The sequence below is a fragment of the Oryzias latipes genome, chromosome 20, assembly GCF_053564925.1.
Source record: "Oryzias latipes strain Hd-rR chromosome 20, Olatipes_Hd-rR_3.1".
Lineage (NCBI taxonomy): Eukaryota > Metazoa > Chordata > Actinopteri > Beloniformes > Adrianichthyidae > Oryzias > Oryzias latipes.
In genome coordinates this window covers 19077010-19093655 of record NC_136256.1, presented here as the reverse complement: position 1 = coordinate 19093655, position 16646 = coordinate 19077010, and the positions used below count along the sequence as shown (strand labels likewise).

The 16646-nt window shown below is 41.1% G+C and overlaps 2 protein-coding genes across 4 annotated transcripts; one reads left to right on the top strand and one right to left on the bottom strand.

The window, feature by feature from the left end:
• Window positions 1–1603: 1603 nt before the first annotated feature.
• On the top strand, window positions 1604–11693 carry si:ch211-217a12.1 (alanine aminotransferase 2-like). 3 transcript variants are annotated; one of them, XM_023950241.2, is made up of 12 exons: window positions 1604–1788; window positions 1885–2072; window positions 4912–5001; window positions 5095–5203; window positions 5284–5417; window positions 5804–6047; window positions 7007–7086; window positions 7218–7354; window positions 8011–8185; window positions 10735–10890; window positions 10963–11075; window positions 11195–11693. In XM_023950241.2, exons 2-12 carry the CDS (start codon window positions 1926–1928, stop codon window positions 11283–11285), a joined length of 1476 nt encoding a protein of 491 aa, XP_023806009.1. In that variant the 5' UTR covers window positions 1604–1788; window positions 1885–1925; the 3' UTR covers window positions 11286–11693. The 3 variants fall into 3 exon arrangements, with proteins under 3 accessions (XP_023806009.1, XP_011487150.1, XP_004081051.1); XM_011488848.4 differs by having other exon boundaries at window positions 1643–1782; XM_004081003.5 differs by having other exon boundaries at window positions 1643–2072.
• Window positions 11694–11741: 48 nt separating this feature from the next.
• On the bottom strand, window positions 11742–15856 carry pdia4 (protein disulfide isomerase family A, member 4). Its single transcript, XM_004081002.5, has 10 exons — window positions 15559–15856; window positions 15072–15252; window positions 14754–14959; window positions 14152–14290; window positions 13853–14058; window positions 13609–13767; window positions 13272–13423; window positions 12827–12983; window positions 12485–12718; window positions 11742–12399 (listed from the first exon to the last, which is right to left on the bottom strand). Exons 1-10 carry the CDS (start codon window positions 15632–15634, stop codon window positions 11987–11989), a joined length of 1923 nt encoding a protein of 640 aa, XP_004081050.1. The 5' UTR covers window positions 15635–15856; the 3' UTR covers window positions 11742–11986.
• Between the last annotated feature and the right edge of the window lie 790 nt (window positions 15857–16646).

Here is a 16646-nt window from a genome sequence, read left to right as displayed (position 1 = left end):
TGTTTGATGAAATCTACAAATACAATTTGTGCAGTATCCTTTTTCTAAGAAGATATATATAGTATCAATAATGATACGTTAGATGAGTTGGTAAGTTTTCACTTACTTTTCAGTTTAAGATGCAAAATGAGTGTTCCAGAAAAAAAAACACTTTATTTAACCACTAATTCAAATTTGATGGACTCTTAACATGGTTTAATTTTACTATAAAGAATTAAATAACCATAAAAAGAAAGCATTATTTTGATACAGCAAGTAGTCATTTCAAAAATGTATCAAGTAAAACAAAGATCATAATGAGCTTTGAAGCAAACAGAACACACATTTCCATTTAAAGTATGAACGCTCACAAAAACCCATGATCCTGGTTAAATCTAAACAAAAAATGAAAGACTTGATAAAACAAAATGGTTAAATGTTGAGTCTTTTAAAAACCTGGAAAGTCCTAAATGTGATGGTGCAATGAAAGGCAGCCCTACACCTGAGATCACACTAAAGGAGTGAGGCCTCGACTTAAGTTGTACTTCTTCTTATAGGAACTAAGAGGCCTTATGAAGAAAAATCAAATAAAAACCAAAAAGAAAAGAAAAACAAAGAACAAAAAAAAAAACTCACTTACAAATGATCTAAATAACCCTGCTTTCAAAGCACGAAACCTTGTTGTTTTGACGCTTGGTGTGACTAAATGTGATGAAAATTGGTCAGCTTACAAAAACACAAGTTAATGAAGTTTGCCATCAATGGGACTTTTTAAAAAAGTTCTCAGAAAGTGGTTACAAACTGCAAATCACCAGTGTAAAAAAAACATACTATTAAAAAAAAGCTTTTGTAGCTAATTTAATGTCTTAATTTGTTCAAAAACAAACCAAAGTTGTTTATAAGATAAACTTAAATGAGGTATATTCAACAATAGAAGTTTGGAACTTTAAAATAGAAATTGACAAAACTACCAACTTGACATGAAAATGCAGAAAAGCTGTTTATTTATTTATTTTTATTTTTATTGTCCCTATTAGGTCAAAGGGGCAACATTTTTTTCAAAACTGTCAAAACAAAGTAGCCTGGCAAAGTAATTTTTACATTTGTGTGCACATAAACAAAAACATAGTAAAGGCTTACTTAACAAAAACTGTTGCAAAAGCCACAAGCAGACGCTTGAAAGGTTATTTTCCCACGAGGACAAACACTTGAAATCTGAGTGTGAATGCAGTGTTATTCCCTCTGAGGTTTCATGTTGCATTTCAGGGCCTCGAATGTTTTATAAGTTTTGAAGTGAAAACAGCTTATTTTGGCGTAAATATTGATAAAACAAAGTTTCAAAGACAGTACGTGTTTTAATGACTGTTTGCATATGTAACTTGGTGATTTATTGGTGATTTATCACAATTTTTTTATTGTTCTTCAGCATCTAGCATAGTATCGAGCCATACGTGTGAATAACTCACTGCCGTTTAACTAAAAACTATATTTCACTAATTAATTTTGAAATTGAAGTTATCTGCTATTGAAAATTTAATAATACATGTTTGTCTTCATATATTTTTATATCGGCATCATGCTTCACATTAATGATTTTTAGAATTAAATGTAATTTCCGGCAGTACGTGAAGGTGTCATAAGCGTTAGGAGGCGAGGTTCCAACCAGCAGAAGGCGGACTCGAGCGAAGGCGGGGCGCGCGGCGGGGCTGCGCGAGCCCCCGCAGACTCTGGAGGCAGTTATTAGAGTGAGGGGTGCTGGTTGAAAGCCGCGCTGACTTCAACGCTGAGCTCTCCTGGCTGCAGGTCCCGGTAACAACTGATACGCTTTATCAGCCCTCACAGCTGCAGACTCCTCTTCACTTTTAAACTCGTCTCCTCCTGTTTTCTGGGGGGGTTGCTTTTCAGAAAGGTGACTAAAAACAGCGCAACTTCACCTCGCAAAAACCATGACCAGTCTGGCAGTGAACGGGGTGACGTGTCGGGGGAAGGTGCTCACCCTCGACAGCATGAACCCCAACGTGCGGCGGGTGGAGTACGCGGTCCGGGGCCCCATAGTGCAACGGGCGGTGCAGATAGAGAAGGAGCTCAGAGAGGTAAAGATTCACAACTTATGTCAAGTATTTTTTGTATTTTTATTTTAAAGTTTAAAAGCATAAAAGTCACTGTTAGTTGGTTATTTAAATGGTGTTTGTGTGCACGTGTCAGTGCAGTCTGTCCAGCTGTTGAGCTCTGCAGCTGGAATTTGACACCTCCTGGAAATCAGGCATGTATTTTGGCTCCTGGAGTCCACTCCCTTTACTTAAAACATCCAGATGAACTGGAATTTTGCTCCTGATTCTGCTGAAGAAGACCACAATGGTTCAGATATATAACTGTGTCCTTTTTAGCCCCAGGCGGCTGCAGAACTCTGAGGATGAGTATGTTGTGAAAGGTTATTGCATAAGATGAGAGGGAACATTCACTCCTTTCTTTTGTTTGTCTGGCTTTTGCTCTGGAGGGACAGTTCATTGGACCGGGCTGTGGGTGAGGCCCACTAAGAAGGAGTCTGGATCAAAGTGCTCTCTTTCCTCACTTTCTTTAAAACCGCCTAATGTTTAACTAAACCTATTGGAGCAATATCATGAAATTCTGGAACGTTGCTGAATTCAGGTTGAAATTTTAGGAAGAAATTCTGCAGTTGAGGAGACATCTGCTTCCTGTCAGATCTGTGACTGGAGCACTATTAGTGGTGAATCAGCAGGTTTTATGCCTGTATATGGGTTCATGTGTTCTGGTTTAATGATGACCCTTCACTCACATCTGTTATGAAAACTGAAACCTCTCTGGTTTCTGGTTCAATCTGCGGGTTTTGTGACCATTTCCCTATTTTTTTTATTTTTTTGCTTCTACAAAATCCAGACTTTTGCATGGGTTACTGTCTTGGAGATAGTTGGTTGAGTCACATGCAGAAATTAGTCCTGATGACTTCCCCGTTTGCATTCGTTCCAAGTGAATTGGTTGAAAGACAGCTGTGTCACCAGACTCCATGAGTTTCTGGGTGGTGGTCAGAACAGACTCCATTCATTCTGGTGATCCTAAGGGAGGCTCGGTCCTGTGTGCTGGCCTGGCCTTGTTTAATCAGCGCCTGGTGTTGACTGAGCGGGCCGGCTCTGAGAACAACCGGGCTCTTTGTGGTCCGACTTAAAGATATTTGTGTTGCATATTTAGGTTTCAAACAGGTCCATGCTGGACTTAGCACTGTGTCAAAAGAACACAGTTCAACAACCAAATAATAGGAACAATTCCTCAATGGAAAGGAAGATTATCCCATCAGTCACACTAAATCCTCACAAAAACATTTGAGAAACACAATTCAAAACAGATACTAGACTATATTTATGTGTGAAATAGATCCTGAAAAAGGTTCTGAGTTGTTTAAAACAGAACAATCACAGCAAAATTTAAAAAAGTAAGCTTGAACAAATCATACATAAATAAGTGGATCCACGAAATGCATTTAAATCATTTACATATTTGTTGTAATTTTGTGGATGTTTTAATTTTCCCCCGCTTCTGCTGTGCTTTACAGCGCATAACTGTCATTCTCATTAGTTCTGCTCTTTAAGTAACCTAAATAAATAAATAAATAGATTGTCCTCCAGAGGAAAAACACAAACAAGCAACGATTTTCTCTGCTTCTTAATGATTCTTTTACTGGAACTCTGTGTGTAGAACATTTATATCGGTTCCTACCGTTTAGTTCAAAGTTAAACTGAAGAAAAAAACTCATATTTGGAGATTGTGAACAAAACGGTGATGTGTTAGAACATTCCAATTTTATGATAATTAGTTTTGCAATGACTGTCTCAAATTGTCCCATGCATTAGAGGCATAATTGCAACTGTAAAGATTCTTTTAGGGAAGTAATATGTATATATATTTAGTTTTGTGTGTTTTGTTTAAATTTAAGACGTTGATGCTTAACTTTGCTGCAGAAATTCTTAAGAGACCGTCTGGTGTCACCTGACCTTTTGTGACGAACAGCACCAGCTGCGGCCTGTTGGGATCCACACGGACCAAACGGGCACAAACCAGAACCACTCAAACCATGAACTACTCCCTCAAAATCAAGTTGAATGAGTAGACAAAAGCAGATTCAACCGGTCGGCTCAGAGTGAGTGGGTTGGAGGCCAGGGACAACCTCCCCCCTCGCCACTCTTCACCAAAGCAGTGTGGGGGGGGCTTTAGAAAACAGGGAGGAGCAAATGAAAGAAGATGCATGAGTGAAGTGGGAAGGGGGGCACGCAACGGGTCACTGAAAGATGAATATCAAAAGGTCAGACTTTGACCTACATTCTGGGCTTTCCAATGACGACAACAGACTTGTTCAGATTCAACCAAGTAACCTTTTGTGGAGACGGTGCAAGGCCATGTGATTCTGCAGCTCCTTTACTGATCCTGTCCCAGAACTGCAAAGTTCATTTTCTGCAGGTCTTACCAAACAAGCAATACACAGGATGAGGAAAACTTGTGCAATGTTAGTGATCAATATTGCGATATGACTTGCGATACAAGAACAGAAAGCAAAACAACTAAAACATCATTTCCATTTCACTGCAACAGTTTTATTTATATAAAAGTCAACATAACTTCAAGTATAGTCCAAAAGGCCCATGTCTACCTAGGAGACGGGCATCTTACCTAAAAGGACTCCATCTGGTTGGTCAAATATGTATAGGGCTGTATTTGATTTGCTAAAAACTTCAAGCTATCTTGATATTATTTTTGCACGTGCGTAAACGGGTTTATCTTCCTAAAGGCTGATATCGTGATGACGCTAACTTTTTGATTTATTGTGCAGGCTAGCATCAACTGAATAACTAAAACTTGTTCTTATTGACCTAAAGCAAAATAGGTTTTTTAATCAATAAAACTGTTTTATTTTCTTTGCAGGGGGTTAAGAAACCCTTCACAGAAGTCATCAAGGCTAACATAGGAGACGCACACGCTATGGGTCAGAAACCAATCACCTTCTTCCGTCAGGTTAGCCGCATAAATCTGTCAAACGTTTTATTTCATCAAGTCCAAGAGAGATATGTTGAGTTTGCTCTACAAATGTTGGTTCTTCTCTCGTAGGTCTTGGCTCTTTGTTCTTACCCTGACCTCCTGGAAGACAACAAGTTTCCAGAAGACGCCAAGAAGCGAGCACGGCGAATCCTGGATGCCTGCGGAGGGCACAGCATAGGTCAAACAGATCCCCCGTTTTATGAAAAAGTGCCAGCCGATGGAGGCAGTTTGGGTTAAAGTTGCTGTGTTGTTCTGAAGGGGCCTACAGTGCCAGCCAGGGAATTGAGTGCATCCGTCAGGATGTGGCTCGCTACATAGAGAAGAGGGACGGTGGCATCCCCTCCAACCCTGACAACATCTACCTCTCCACCGGGGCCAGTGATGCCATTGTGGTATCTATCAAATACTTTCAAGCGGATGATTTGCCTTTTTAGTGTACAGTAGGATAAACATCTGTTAATCATATGCTCATCTGTACTTTGCACATGTGCAAATTTACCCCACCCACAGACCTTTGCCTCCTCAACTTTATTCAACCAGGTTGTGCTACTGGATAACCTTAAGATAGACTTTGCTAGTTCACTAAAACAAGCAGAGACAGTAACATTTTTGACACAGTATACTTGCAGAGATATTATATTTTATCTGCAGCGTTGTATTACATCTGCAAAATCATCGAAAAAGTCTTGCAGCTTCCCTTATTTTTGAAATATATACAGATGATTTCTGTTGTCTCTTCAAATTTAAAGCTTTTTCCTTCCATTTTTTCTAATTCCAGACCATGCTGAAGCTGCTGGTGTGCGGCGAGGGTCGTGATCGCACAGGAGTCATGATCTCCATCCCTCAGTACCCTCTGTACTCTGCTGCGCTGGCAGACCTGGGTGCCGTGCAGATCAATTACTACCTGGATGAGGACAAGTGCTGGGGCCTGGATGTGACAGAGCTCAGGCGAGCCTTGAATGCAGCAAAGCAGCACTGCAAACCACGTGTGCTCTGCATCATCAACCCTGGAAACCCCACAGGTGTGCCTGATGTTTACAGTTTTTCTGATTACAGGGGCCCCTCATTATCTCAGGAGCTGCATTCTAAAAATATCCAGCGATAGGTGAAATCTGCAAAATAAGGTCATAGATGTTTTAAGGCCTTGAAACCTCTCACTACACACTTCATACATTTTTTTACAGACAAAAAATAAAATGTTCACATTTTTGTTGTCTTATTTAAACTCTCAAAGTTCAAACTTTCATTGAAAAATAAATCCAGTATTATAGAATGAAACCTAAGATATGCCTGCAAACAAAGATCTATGTAGATTGGGCAAACTCTTGGAGGTTGAGCGTTGTAGGTGAGATTGATTGACAAAGTGAACAGCCAATCAGAATGCAGAACACAGTGTGCTGTTAAAAAAGCATGCATAATTTCACTGAAATCCACAAAACGGTGAGACTGCTACAGCGTTATAATGAGGGACCACTGTACTTCCTTTTTTAATGCTAAATTAGCATTTAATTGATGTATTAGTATTGTACTAGCTTGTATAGCTATTAGATTGTCTAGTCCCTAAAAACATTGACTGTAAAAACAATGGACAGCTCAACCCCTCCCTTCTCGTGTTCCCAAATAAGAAGCACCATTGCTTCCTGATACGGGCGCCGCCATGTTGAAACCAGTCGACAGGGATTGGTCCGAGTTGCTCCGACACATATCTATGGCAATGGTGACAGTAGTTGCCATAGATACGATGACTCAGAGCGACTCAGACCAATCACTATCAACTGGTTTCAACTTGGTGGCATCCGTAAGAAGCAATGCTTAAGGATTTTGCCTCATTTTGCAAGACTTGGAGGTAAGGCTTTTTCTATGGGTGACGTCACACCGCCATTGTTTTTACAGTAGAAATAGAAATATCTTTATTGTCATTGTACATGTACAACGAAATTACATTCTATGTCTTGAAATCACTATTCTTGTTGTTGGACAGGCCAGGTCCAGAGCAGGGAGTGCATTGAAGACGTGATCCGATTTGCCAAAGAGGAGAACCTCTTCCTCATGGCTGACGAAGTAAATCCCTTGTTTATATTCACACTTTAACATCTTTAAGCACAAAGTCAAATGTAAAACAACTTTTTTGAAACACTTCTCAGAGTGTAAACAGGAATCTCCCGTTTTATCAAGCTGTTTGACCTTTTCAGGTCTACCAGGATAATGTTTATGCAAAGGGATGCAAGTTTCACTCCTTTAAGAAGGTGCTGTTTGAGATGGGTCCAGAGTATTCCAGTTCATTAGAGATGGCCTCCTTCCACTCCACCTCCAAGTGCTACATGGGAGAGTGAGTATCTGCACCCCTGCAAGGACTTACAGTCTTACTCAGCGGATCAAAACGTTTTATGGGTTTCCATAGAATTTCATTGATAAATAGACAATCATACACAATCTCCCTGATGAAGAAACTCTGGCAGCAGATAAAAAAGTATTTTAGTAAACAAATAAAAAAACATTTTTAGCAAACCTTTTATGGTTTTAGAAGTTGCAGATATTTCAACACAAACGTCTTCTATTTGAAGTTTGTTTTATCAAAATTTAAAAACAGAATTTCCTTTTAAAAAAGGGTTATAGTTTTGAAACAATTGTAGACATTCATGCCAGTTATTACAAAAGGAGAAAAGATCAACAGGTTAAAGCAGAACCAGGCTCATATTTCTGTTTATTTCTAAACAGTTTCTGTTCAGTTCCTTCCTTGCTTGTCCAGATTAACATGGCTGCAGGTGCTGGTCATGAAAGGACCTTAAGTTCTTTTCAACATGGTTACAATATATGTGCTTGACAAAATTACAGCATTTAAATATTTCACATTTACACAGGATTTTTTCCATCTTTAAACCGTCGTCTGCAGATCAGCATTAAGCTTTACTTTTACTTTGCTGATGTTGCATTGAGACTGACCTTTTGTGTGTCTTTTCACTAGCCTCTGTTTGTGTTTGTCAGGTGTGGATTCCGTGGAGGATACATGGAGGTGCTCAACATGGATCCGGAAGTGAAGGCTCAGCTCACCAAGCTGGTGTCTGTGCGTCTGTGCCCCCCTGTCTCAGGACAGGCTATGCTGGACCTGGTGGTGAACCCCCCACTGCCCGATGAACCCTCCTACGCCTCATACGTGAAGGTTTGAGAAACACAGGCAAACGTCTAGTCACAGTTGGATTTAACTTAATAACTTGTGATTACCTCGTGCTAAAAGGTTATAGCCTTTAAGAAAGCAGGAATTATCTCTCGTGAATCACCTGGTTGTTAACCCTTGTGCTATCCTAGGCACTTTACCATTAGGAGTTGGGTCATCTAGACCCACTAGACAGTGCTCTAAACCTTTTTTCTTCAATGATTTGTGATCTTCACTGGTGTCCACGGATTACATGAAATCTTTCCACCTTTATCCACCTTTGTCATGGTAGGGAGAACACGTCAATGTAAGGGTGGGGTCATCTAAGATAGCACAAGGGTTAAACGGTTTGCCTGTTTTTACTCTGTCCATCAGAGGTTAGCAAACTCCTCACCTTGCTTTTGCTCAATACGCAGATTACACCAAAAATCCATCCATGTAGTCTGTCACTTTATAGGTTCTTATACATTCTGGCCCTACTGCTATAAACTAGACTCTATGCACAGAAGATCTATTTTATTCAATAGAGGGCTATTATCTGTGTACACACCACACCTGGGTCATCACCTCCTCCATGCAGCTGTTCAACAGGATGCTGACGTCATCCTGCCAAACAAGTTTTCCCAATCACATCAGAGGAAGTCTGGACCGATCTCAGGAGACCTCATTATAGAAAAAGCAGCAGTTCCTGATGGTGACTCCCCAAAGTTACTGAAGGAACATGCAGCTCAGACGCCAGAGCCCACCAGAAGCTGTTCACCATGTGTCCTCTTCATGATGAAACGATCCCGGTACTGTGGATACATCCTGCCTTGTTTCTGTGCCCTTGGCGGCATGACCTGCTCAGCAAAATGACTACAGACATGAAGACTCTGGAACGACTGATTCTTCAGCATTTAAAGCCTTGGGTCATCACAGACTAGGATCCCTTTTAGCTAGAGCACCAGGATGCAGTCCTCCACCTGTTACATCGTGTGTACAGCAATCTGGAAGTATCTGGCTTAGGCTCCTCTACTTTTTTAGGTGCAGGAGAGATAAACTGCTTAGGACGGCAGTGACTCCCTCCTTAACCTCTTGGATCGAGGATACACAGTATACCAGGATGGGGGATTGTATTTCTGGAAAGGTTGATTGCAAAACAGAGACTCCACCGGGGACAGTTTTAGACCTCTTCCTGTTCTCATTGTACATGCCAGACTTAAAGAACAAGAACAACTCAAACACATCATTGTCTCCAGTCTGGACAAAGGGAGAGGACAATGAGCTGCTGTAGTCTTATAAGTACCTTGGAGTTCATCTCAATTAGAAGCTTTACACCTCCTTTGATATCTGCAGCAGCATGCTCCACATCTTTTACCGGATTGCAGTGGTGACTGCCTTCTGCTGGGGTGGCAGCCTAAAAAAGACAGGCTACAAGAGATTAGATAAACTGATGAACTGAGCCAGCTCTGCTCTTGAAAAAGTTAATTTCCCTTGAGGGTGCGATGGACGTGAGGCTGAAAGGTGTGTTCACTGCCATCATGGATAACAGTTTACCATCTTCTGCACAATGCGCTGTGTGGGCAACAGATTCCTCACATTGAGGTGTAGAACTGAAAGATTAAGGACTGTCTTTGTCCTACAACCGTCCAACTTCACAATGTTTCAATTACTCTACATCTGCTGTACAGCGACTAGCCTAAGCTGTCTAAGTTTTCTCATTAACTGGGTTTTAATTTTACCAACCAATTTATGTCTTTTTAAAATTGTAAGCTGCTGGACAATTGATGTACCCTGGTTGGAATCAAGAGTTTTATTCTATTTTCTGTTCTACCTTTTTACACTTTTATGGGGTTTGGAATACAGATATTACACGATCACTGGCTCTCTAGCTTAATGAATGATAGAAATTTACAGTGGATTGTCTCTTTCACCACAAGGGGGCAGACAAAAAATCCAGAGTGTTCTTCAAGAATTGGAACATTTATAAACTTATAATTTCACCAAATACATAAGTCTTTGACATAATTTAGTTTTTACAGCTTGGAGAACGAGCGGTTTTCTCTTTTGAGCACGGCTTATGCAAGATCTGTATCCAGCATCTGCTCATCCTCAGGTGATTGGAGAAGATTTTGGCTTTTGGTCTTAACCCTTGTGCTTTCCTAGGCACTTTAAAATTGGGAGTTGGGTCCTCTAGACCCACTAGACAGTGCTCTGACCCTTTTTTCTTCAATGATTTGTGATCTTCACTGGTGTCCATGGATTGCATGAAATCTTTCACCTTTATCGTGGTAGGGAGAACACGTCAATGTAAGGTTGGGGTCATCTAAGATAGCACAAGGGTTATAAATAAATCTTTTTACTGAACGAAGTAGTGTTTGAGGTGAATATCTGTGTTTTTCAGTTGGAGGCTTTGTAACACTTGATTTAGGTGTTAGATGTTGATCTTTTGAAAACTTTAGGATCACTGGGAATTTGTGGAAGAGCTGCAGGTTTCTCTTCCTCCTTATTTTCTCCTTCCTGCTGCAGTATTGAAATATTTTTTTAAAGTAAGACGAGACTCTCTGTCTTCCCAGGAGCGGACAGCTGTTTTAGCTGCCTTAGCTGAGAAATCCCATTTAACGGAGGAAATGTTCAACACAGTCCCTGGCATCACTTGCAACCCAGTGCAAGGAGCCATGTACACCTTTCCCCGCATCACTCTTCCTCAAAAGGCCATCGCCAAGGCTCAGGTAAGAATGATTTTACTTGTAGGTTTTTGCCAAAAAAAAAGGTGCACACTTTTAAAGAATGCATGTCTGCAGGAGGAGGGCCAGGCTCCAGACATGTTGTACTGCATGAAGCTACTGGAGGAGGAGGGAATCTGCTTAGTGCCAGGAAGCGGCTTTGGTCAGAAGGAAGGAACTTTTCACTTTAGGTACAAACTTTAGGCCTCAGAGGAGTGGTCAATTTTCTTCCTACATTGCCTTTATATCGCATCGTCCCGACTGAATTTTATCATAAAGTTTAACCAACGGTCACTTTTTCTCCACCCAGGATGACCATTTTGCCTCCGACTGAAAAACTGAAAGTGGTGCTGCAGAAAATCCGGGACTTCCACTTACGGTTCACACAGGAGTTTTCCTAACAAGCTTCTCCTTAAGCGCCAGCACCGGTGTGTAAACGACGCTGTGCAGTGATCACTCAACCCACCAAAGACTGCAATTCTACAACAGGGCACTTTCTCCCCCTCTGTTAAATGAGCCAATCAGTTCAGAAGCCTTAACCAGTTTTTCTTTCTTAGAAAGTAAAAATATGTAGTAAGCTATCTTGTTCATATGTATAGATTTAATAAAATATTTACATTTTTGACAGACCTGCACTCAAAATCATTTCCAGCGAACTTTAACGTGCTTAATTTTTAGTTTGTAAGGTACTGTAATAGTCAAGGTCTTAAATGTGCATAAAAATACTAATTTTTAAACTTCTTAATGTGATTGTATGAAATGTGTGCTTTTCAAGGCTGTCTTATTAAATATGGATTTCAGTTGCCAAATCTTGTCTTGTGTGATTAAATCTGAAAAACATAGGAGTCACTCTTGAGTGGTGGTCCACAGTCTCAGTTTTTATTTTAAAAATTGTCAGTGCTTACATGCTTTTGAAAAACAGAAGAATCTCTCGGTTGAACAGAAACTAAAAATGATGATTGAGTCAGGTAATCATCTTTGGAACTCAGTAACACCGCTTTTATACCACCCCGTCACCCTCCCAGACGCTTGAACAGCTTCATCCGACGCTCAGCCCGAGTGTGGTTCAAGTCCTCAGATCATTTGAAGGAAAACAAAAGTCTCATAGTTCGTCTTTCTGCTGTAGCTTTGTGGCATGCTTTTCCAAAAAGTTGCTGAGCGCCTCAACCGTTCGATCTCCTCCTTCAAATTTGACCGGGCTCTGCTTGCCGTTTGCCGGGGCTAAGTATATTGTAGGAAAGCCCTCCGCTTTGTAATTGTCATTTGGAATGTCGTTGGCTGTGGCGTCCATCTTGGCGATCACCAGATTCTTCTCCTTTTTGTATTTTTTGCCCAAAGATAAGTAATCAGGCTCCAGCTTTTTACAGTGGCCACACCAGGGAGCGTAAAACTCAATCAGGACATCCTTCTGGGTATCCATGACGATTTCATCGAAGGTCTTTCCAACCACAACCTTGACTGGTCCTGTGTTGCTCTTTGGCACGGGCTGGGACTTGATGATGGGCTTTAGCTTTCCTGCAAATTTTAACAACCAAGAGTCACATGAAACTTTGGAAGAGCACTGACGTTACATCATTTAGCAACACGACAACTGGCTTACCTTTCTTAAAAGCCATAACGAAGTCTCTCAGAACCTCCGAGTCGAAGTCGTCGGGCTCCATGGCAAACTTCTTGCCTCCTTCCGCCATGATTCCAGCGTTGACCTCCTCCCCGCTGTCGCTCAGACCGAGGCTCTTCAGCTCATCAGCATAATCCTCCTCATCTGCGATGGCAAATGTGTACTCAGGGAAATCTTTGGCCACCTCCAGAACTTTGGACCTCCAGAACTGGGTAGCTGTTAAAACACGAAAAAGGGGCCAAAAAAAGGTTACATTGAGAAACTTTCTGCACAAGAAAATGGAAAAGTAAACAGGAAAAATGATTTCCTATAAGAAAGACTCACCTTTTTTGTAATCGAAGCTGAAGTCTACTCCATAATAGACGACCACCATGGGTCTCTTGCTGTAACGTTTTGCATCATTGCTTGGTTTTCTGTGTCCCACAAGAGGAATCGAGTGCTTCTTGAAGAACTCTTGAATTTCTGATGCAGATGTTGAGTCCTGCACAAGACCAGACAAAAAAACAAAACAAAAAACAAACATTAAAGAAAAGAAAAAAAACTATTCTGGGTGGAGAGACAGCAGCTGCTGCTCAAAGCAATGAATTCAAACATTTATGCTCTTACATTTAAACACAATATTGATTCTGCAAAGTTTCAATAAGGAAACATTTTAACTCATAAGAACCCGTGGTGACATCAGTATAACAGAAAAACATCCGAAATGGAAAATACACAATTTGTTTTTTAAAAAAAATGGGTTAAGTAGCTTTTCAGAAAGATGCAATACCTTTACAGTAAGTGTGTGAGATGCTGGCTCATATTTTGAGCGGAACTTTTCCGGCTGAACGATGACAATCTGACCAGGAGAGGCTTTCAGGAGTTTAGCCACATCAGAGCTGAAGGAATGACGGAAGCTGAAATCTTCCCTCAGTGTGTTGCCTTAAATAAAACAATAAAGTCCCTCTTTACTCACATTTAAACAAAAAAAACATCTATATTTCTGAGAACTTTCGTGGAAAAACAAATGGGCCTTTTACAAAATAAAAGTTCATATTAATGGCCTTTTTATTTTAAATTTGATATCCAGAATGTTTCACCACCAAGATCGTCATGAAACTACTCACATGCTTCTGTGTAGAGCTCATAAGCTGAATCTTGCTCATTGGAGAAAATGCCGACTATGACGGCATCGTCGCCGTCCTTTATGAGCTCCTGCACCTGTTTCACGGCCTGGACTTGCTTAGATGGAGGCCCTGCCTGCTCTCCCATGTGTTCCACGATGCCTAAAAGTAAAGTCGATCATAAGCACTGACAGGAAAATAACAAATAAAATAAAAACTGAATCAAGGGCAAACATCGGACACATACCGTAATTCTCTCTGGGTCCGTTGTACTCAAACGCTCTGCCCTTTCTGAAAATCTTCAGGGTGGGGAAGCCGTTCACGCCGTAGCGCTTGGCGAGCTCAGTTTCAACCGTGGCGTCCACCTTTGCAAGGGGAATGGGAGGCGTGCGCTTGCTCAGCTCCTTTGCTGCCTTCTCATACTCTGGAGCCAGACGCTTGCAGTGTCCACACCTGCAGGTCAGTTCAACGAGGAACACAAGTTAATGCTCCACATTTACCCACTTGAACGCATCTTTAAACTACTTTAACGTTTAAAAAATTTACCATGGAGCGTAAAATTCCACCAGGATGATGTCGGCATTATTCACCGTGTCATCGAAGTTTTCCTGCGTCAGCACCAGAGTCGCATCAGGAGGGGGCTTCCAGTCTGGATGAGCCACCTCTTTTACCCGCTCCACAATAGCTGCCCAACAAAAACATGTGTATTAGCAGCCATGATCAAAAACAATTCTGAATTAAAGACCGCCATTGATGTCTGGCTCGCAGAGGCTACTCGCATCCACCTTCTCGGCTTCTAAATGACAGCTTTTCTGTCACAAAACAACCACTTTATGTAAGTTTTAGAAGAATCAACAGAAGTAAACTTTTGGATTTCCTTGGCAATGAGAGTTAGGAGGCAATAGATTAAAATCCCTAGGAGGAGATTTAATTCGTAGAAGGTAGTAAAGTTGATTCATTTTTGGAAAATTCAGGATGGCAGCCTTTTCCTGGGGTCAAAGGTCAACGGAACTTCAGTAGTAGCTGAAGACCTGACCTGGTCAAATATTGGTGAGTTTTTGAGTGTTTGGCAGAGGTGCAGTAAGAAAGCAGGATTGAAAAAACAATATGCTCCTTGCAGGCCACAACTATTGAAACTGAAGTCCCACCTTTTTCTGTTCTTGCTCCATCATAGTCCACAGGCTCTCCATTTTTCAGGATCTTGATGGTGGGATAACCCGAGACATCGAACTTGCTCGCCAGCTGACTGGCTTGTGTTGCATCCACTTTGGCCACAGGTATGGGAGGATCGTTGTCTTTAAGAGTCTGAGCGATTTTCTCATACTCTGGGGCAAATTGCTTGCAATGGCCACACCTAACAAAATAATTTAAAAATAAAAAGTGAGACTTTTACTAAAAAAAACTTTTAGTTTTTTAAGTTTAGGAGCTTCAAATTACAAATTTAGGGGGTTTAAAAGTAAACACACCATGGGGCATAAAACTCCACCAGAACTGTGTCTTTTCCCTCCATGAAGGTGTCAAAATTGTTATCGGTGAGAACAAGCACCCCGTTCTCCTCCTTCACCTCCGTGTCATCCTCCTCTTCCTCGTCATCATCATCATCGTCACTGTCCTCCTCAGCAGCCTCCTCTTTGTTTTCTTCAGCATCTTTGTCAAAACAAGAAGAAAAGGTGAACATTCAAGACACAGAACAAGCAAACTCTAGCCAAGATTTTTTTTAAACATATGAATATATGTTTTGTCTCTGCAGAGCAACGCAGCTGTATACCTGGCTGCGCGCGTGCTTTTGTTGACATAGCTCTGTATGCTAAAAGGAGGCTAATTAAGATCCCACGGGGACTAACTAAGCTAGGTCGTTTACACGCTACTCAAGAGGCGCTGCACCGTTACTCTGCTAATAGTGAAAAAGAAATTTTTTAAATGTAATCATTTCTGGAATTAACTCCTACTTACCATCTTCACATTTGATGAAAGGTGCAACATGTGCAACGCCGAGCAGCACAATTAGAAGGAAAGCAACCTTCCTCATTGTTCTCCCTGCGTGAACGACGTGCTGCTCCCGGTAAATCACTCAACTAACGGCGCGGGTGTAACAGTGCAGCACACGCCTGCTCCCCCAGATCAATACTGATTTGTGGCAGATCGCACGTCAGTTCGTGGTTTCATGCAAACTTGCGCTCTGAGAGCTCACACTCCTCCTCCCTTTGGAACTTGTCTGACTTGCCACGTTCTGATTGGCTCCCTGTGTCCAATCACAAGTTGCCACTCAATTCCTGACTCCGAGACGTTGATGAATCTTATTGGCTGGTGGTCTTTATTGTCTGCTTGGACAACCCCCACCCCACCCCCACCCCGCCTGGCCCCCTATACCATCCTGCACAGAGGAGTCTGACAAACTTTGTTTGCCACAACATTGAATCCTATTTAAGGTCATGTTTGCACCAACATATATTTACAAATAATGAAACTTTTAAAATGTGATTTAACACACAATTCGTCCCTATTTCTCTATGTCTTTCCCCATCAGTTAATGGGGTGGGAGATGTGAAAGAAGTGGGGGTTGTGTATAGGTACGGGGAGAGGGGCCCTATTTTTACATTTTTATTTTTGTGCTTGTTAATTTTAATTTTCATGCTTGTTTTATAATATTTATTTTGTTTTGTTTTTATGTAAAGCACTTTGTGTTATACTTTTATATGAAAAGGGCTTCATAAATAAAGTTTGATTGATTGATTGAATAAGTTTATACAGTGTAGTTTTGCATTCACTAATACTTGATGGGAAAAAGTAGTTGAAGGTAGGCTGAGGTCTGAAATGAGCAACAGGATGGTTTAATGCCAAGTAAGACAACCTCTGATGCAATATTTGCTTTAAAGATCCACTCAGATAATCATTGTGGTTTTTTTTTACACGTTACAGTGGTGAGATGTGTTGCAGGTGTGACAGAACACTTCAAGTTAAGCCCCTTCTTGTTTGCTGTGGTGATGGACAGACTGACAGATGAGATTAAATGCCGTAAATGGTAAATGGCGTGTACTTGT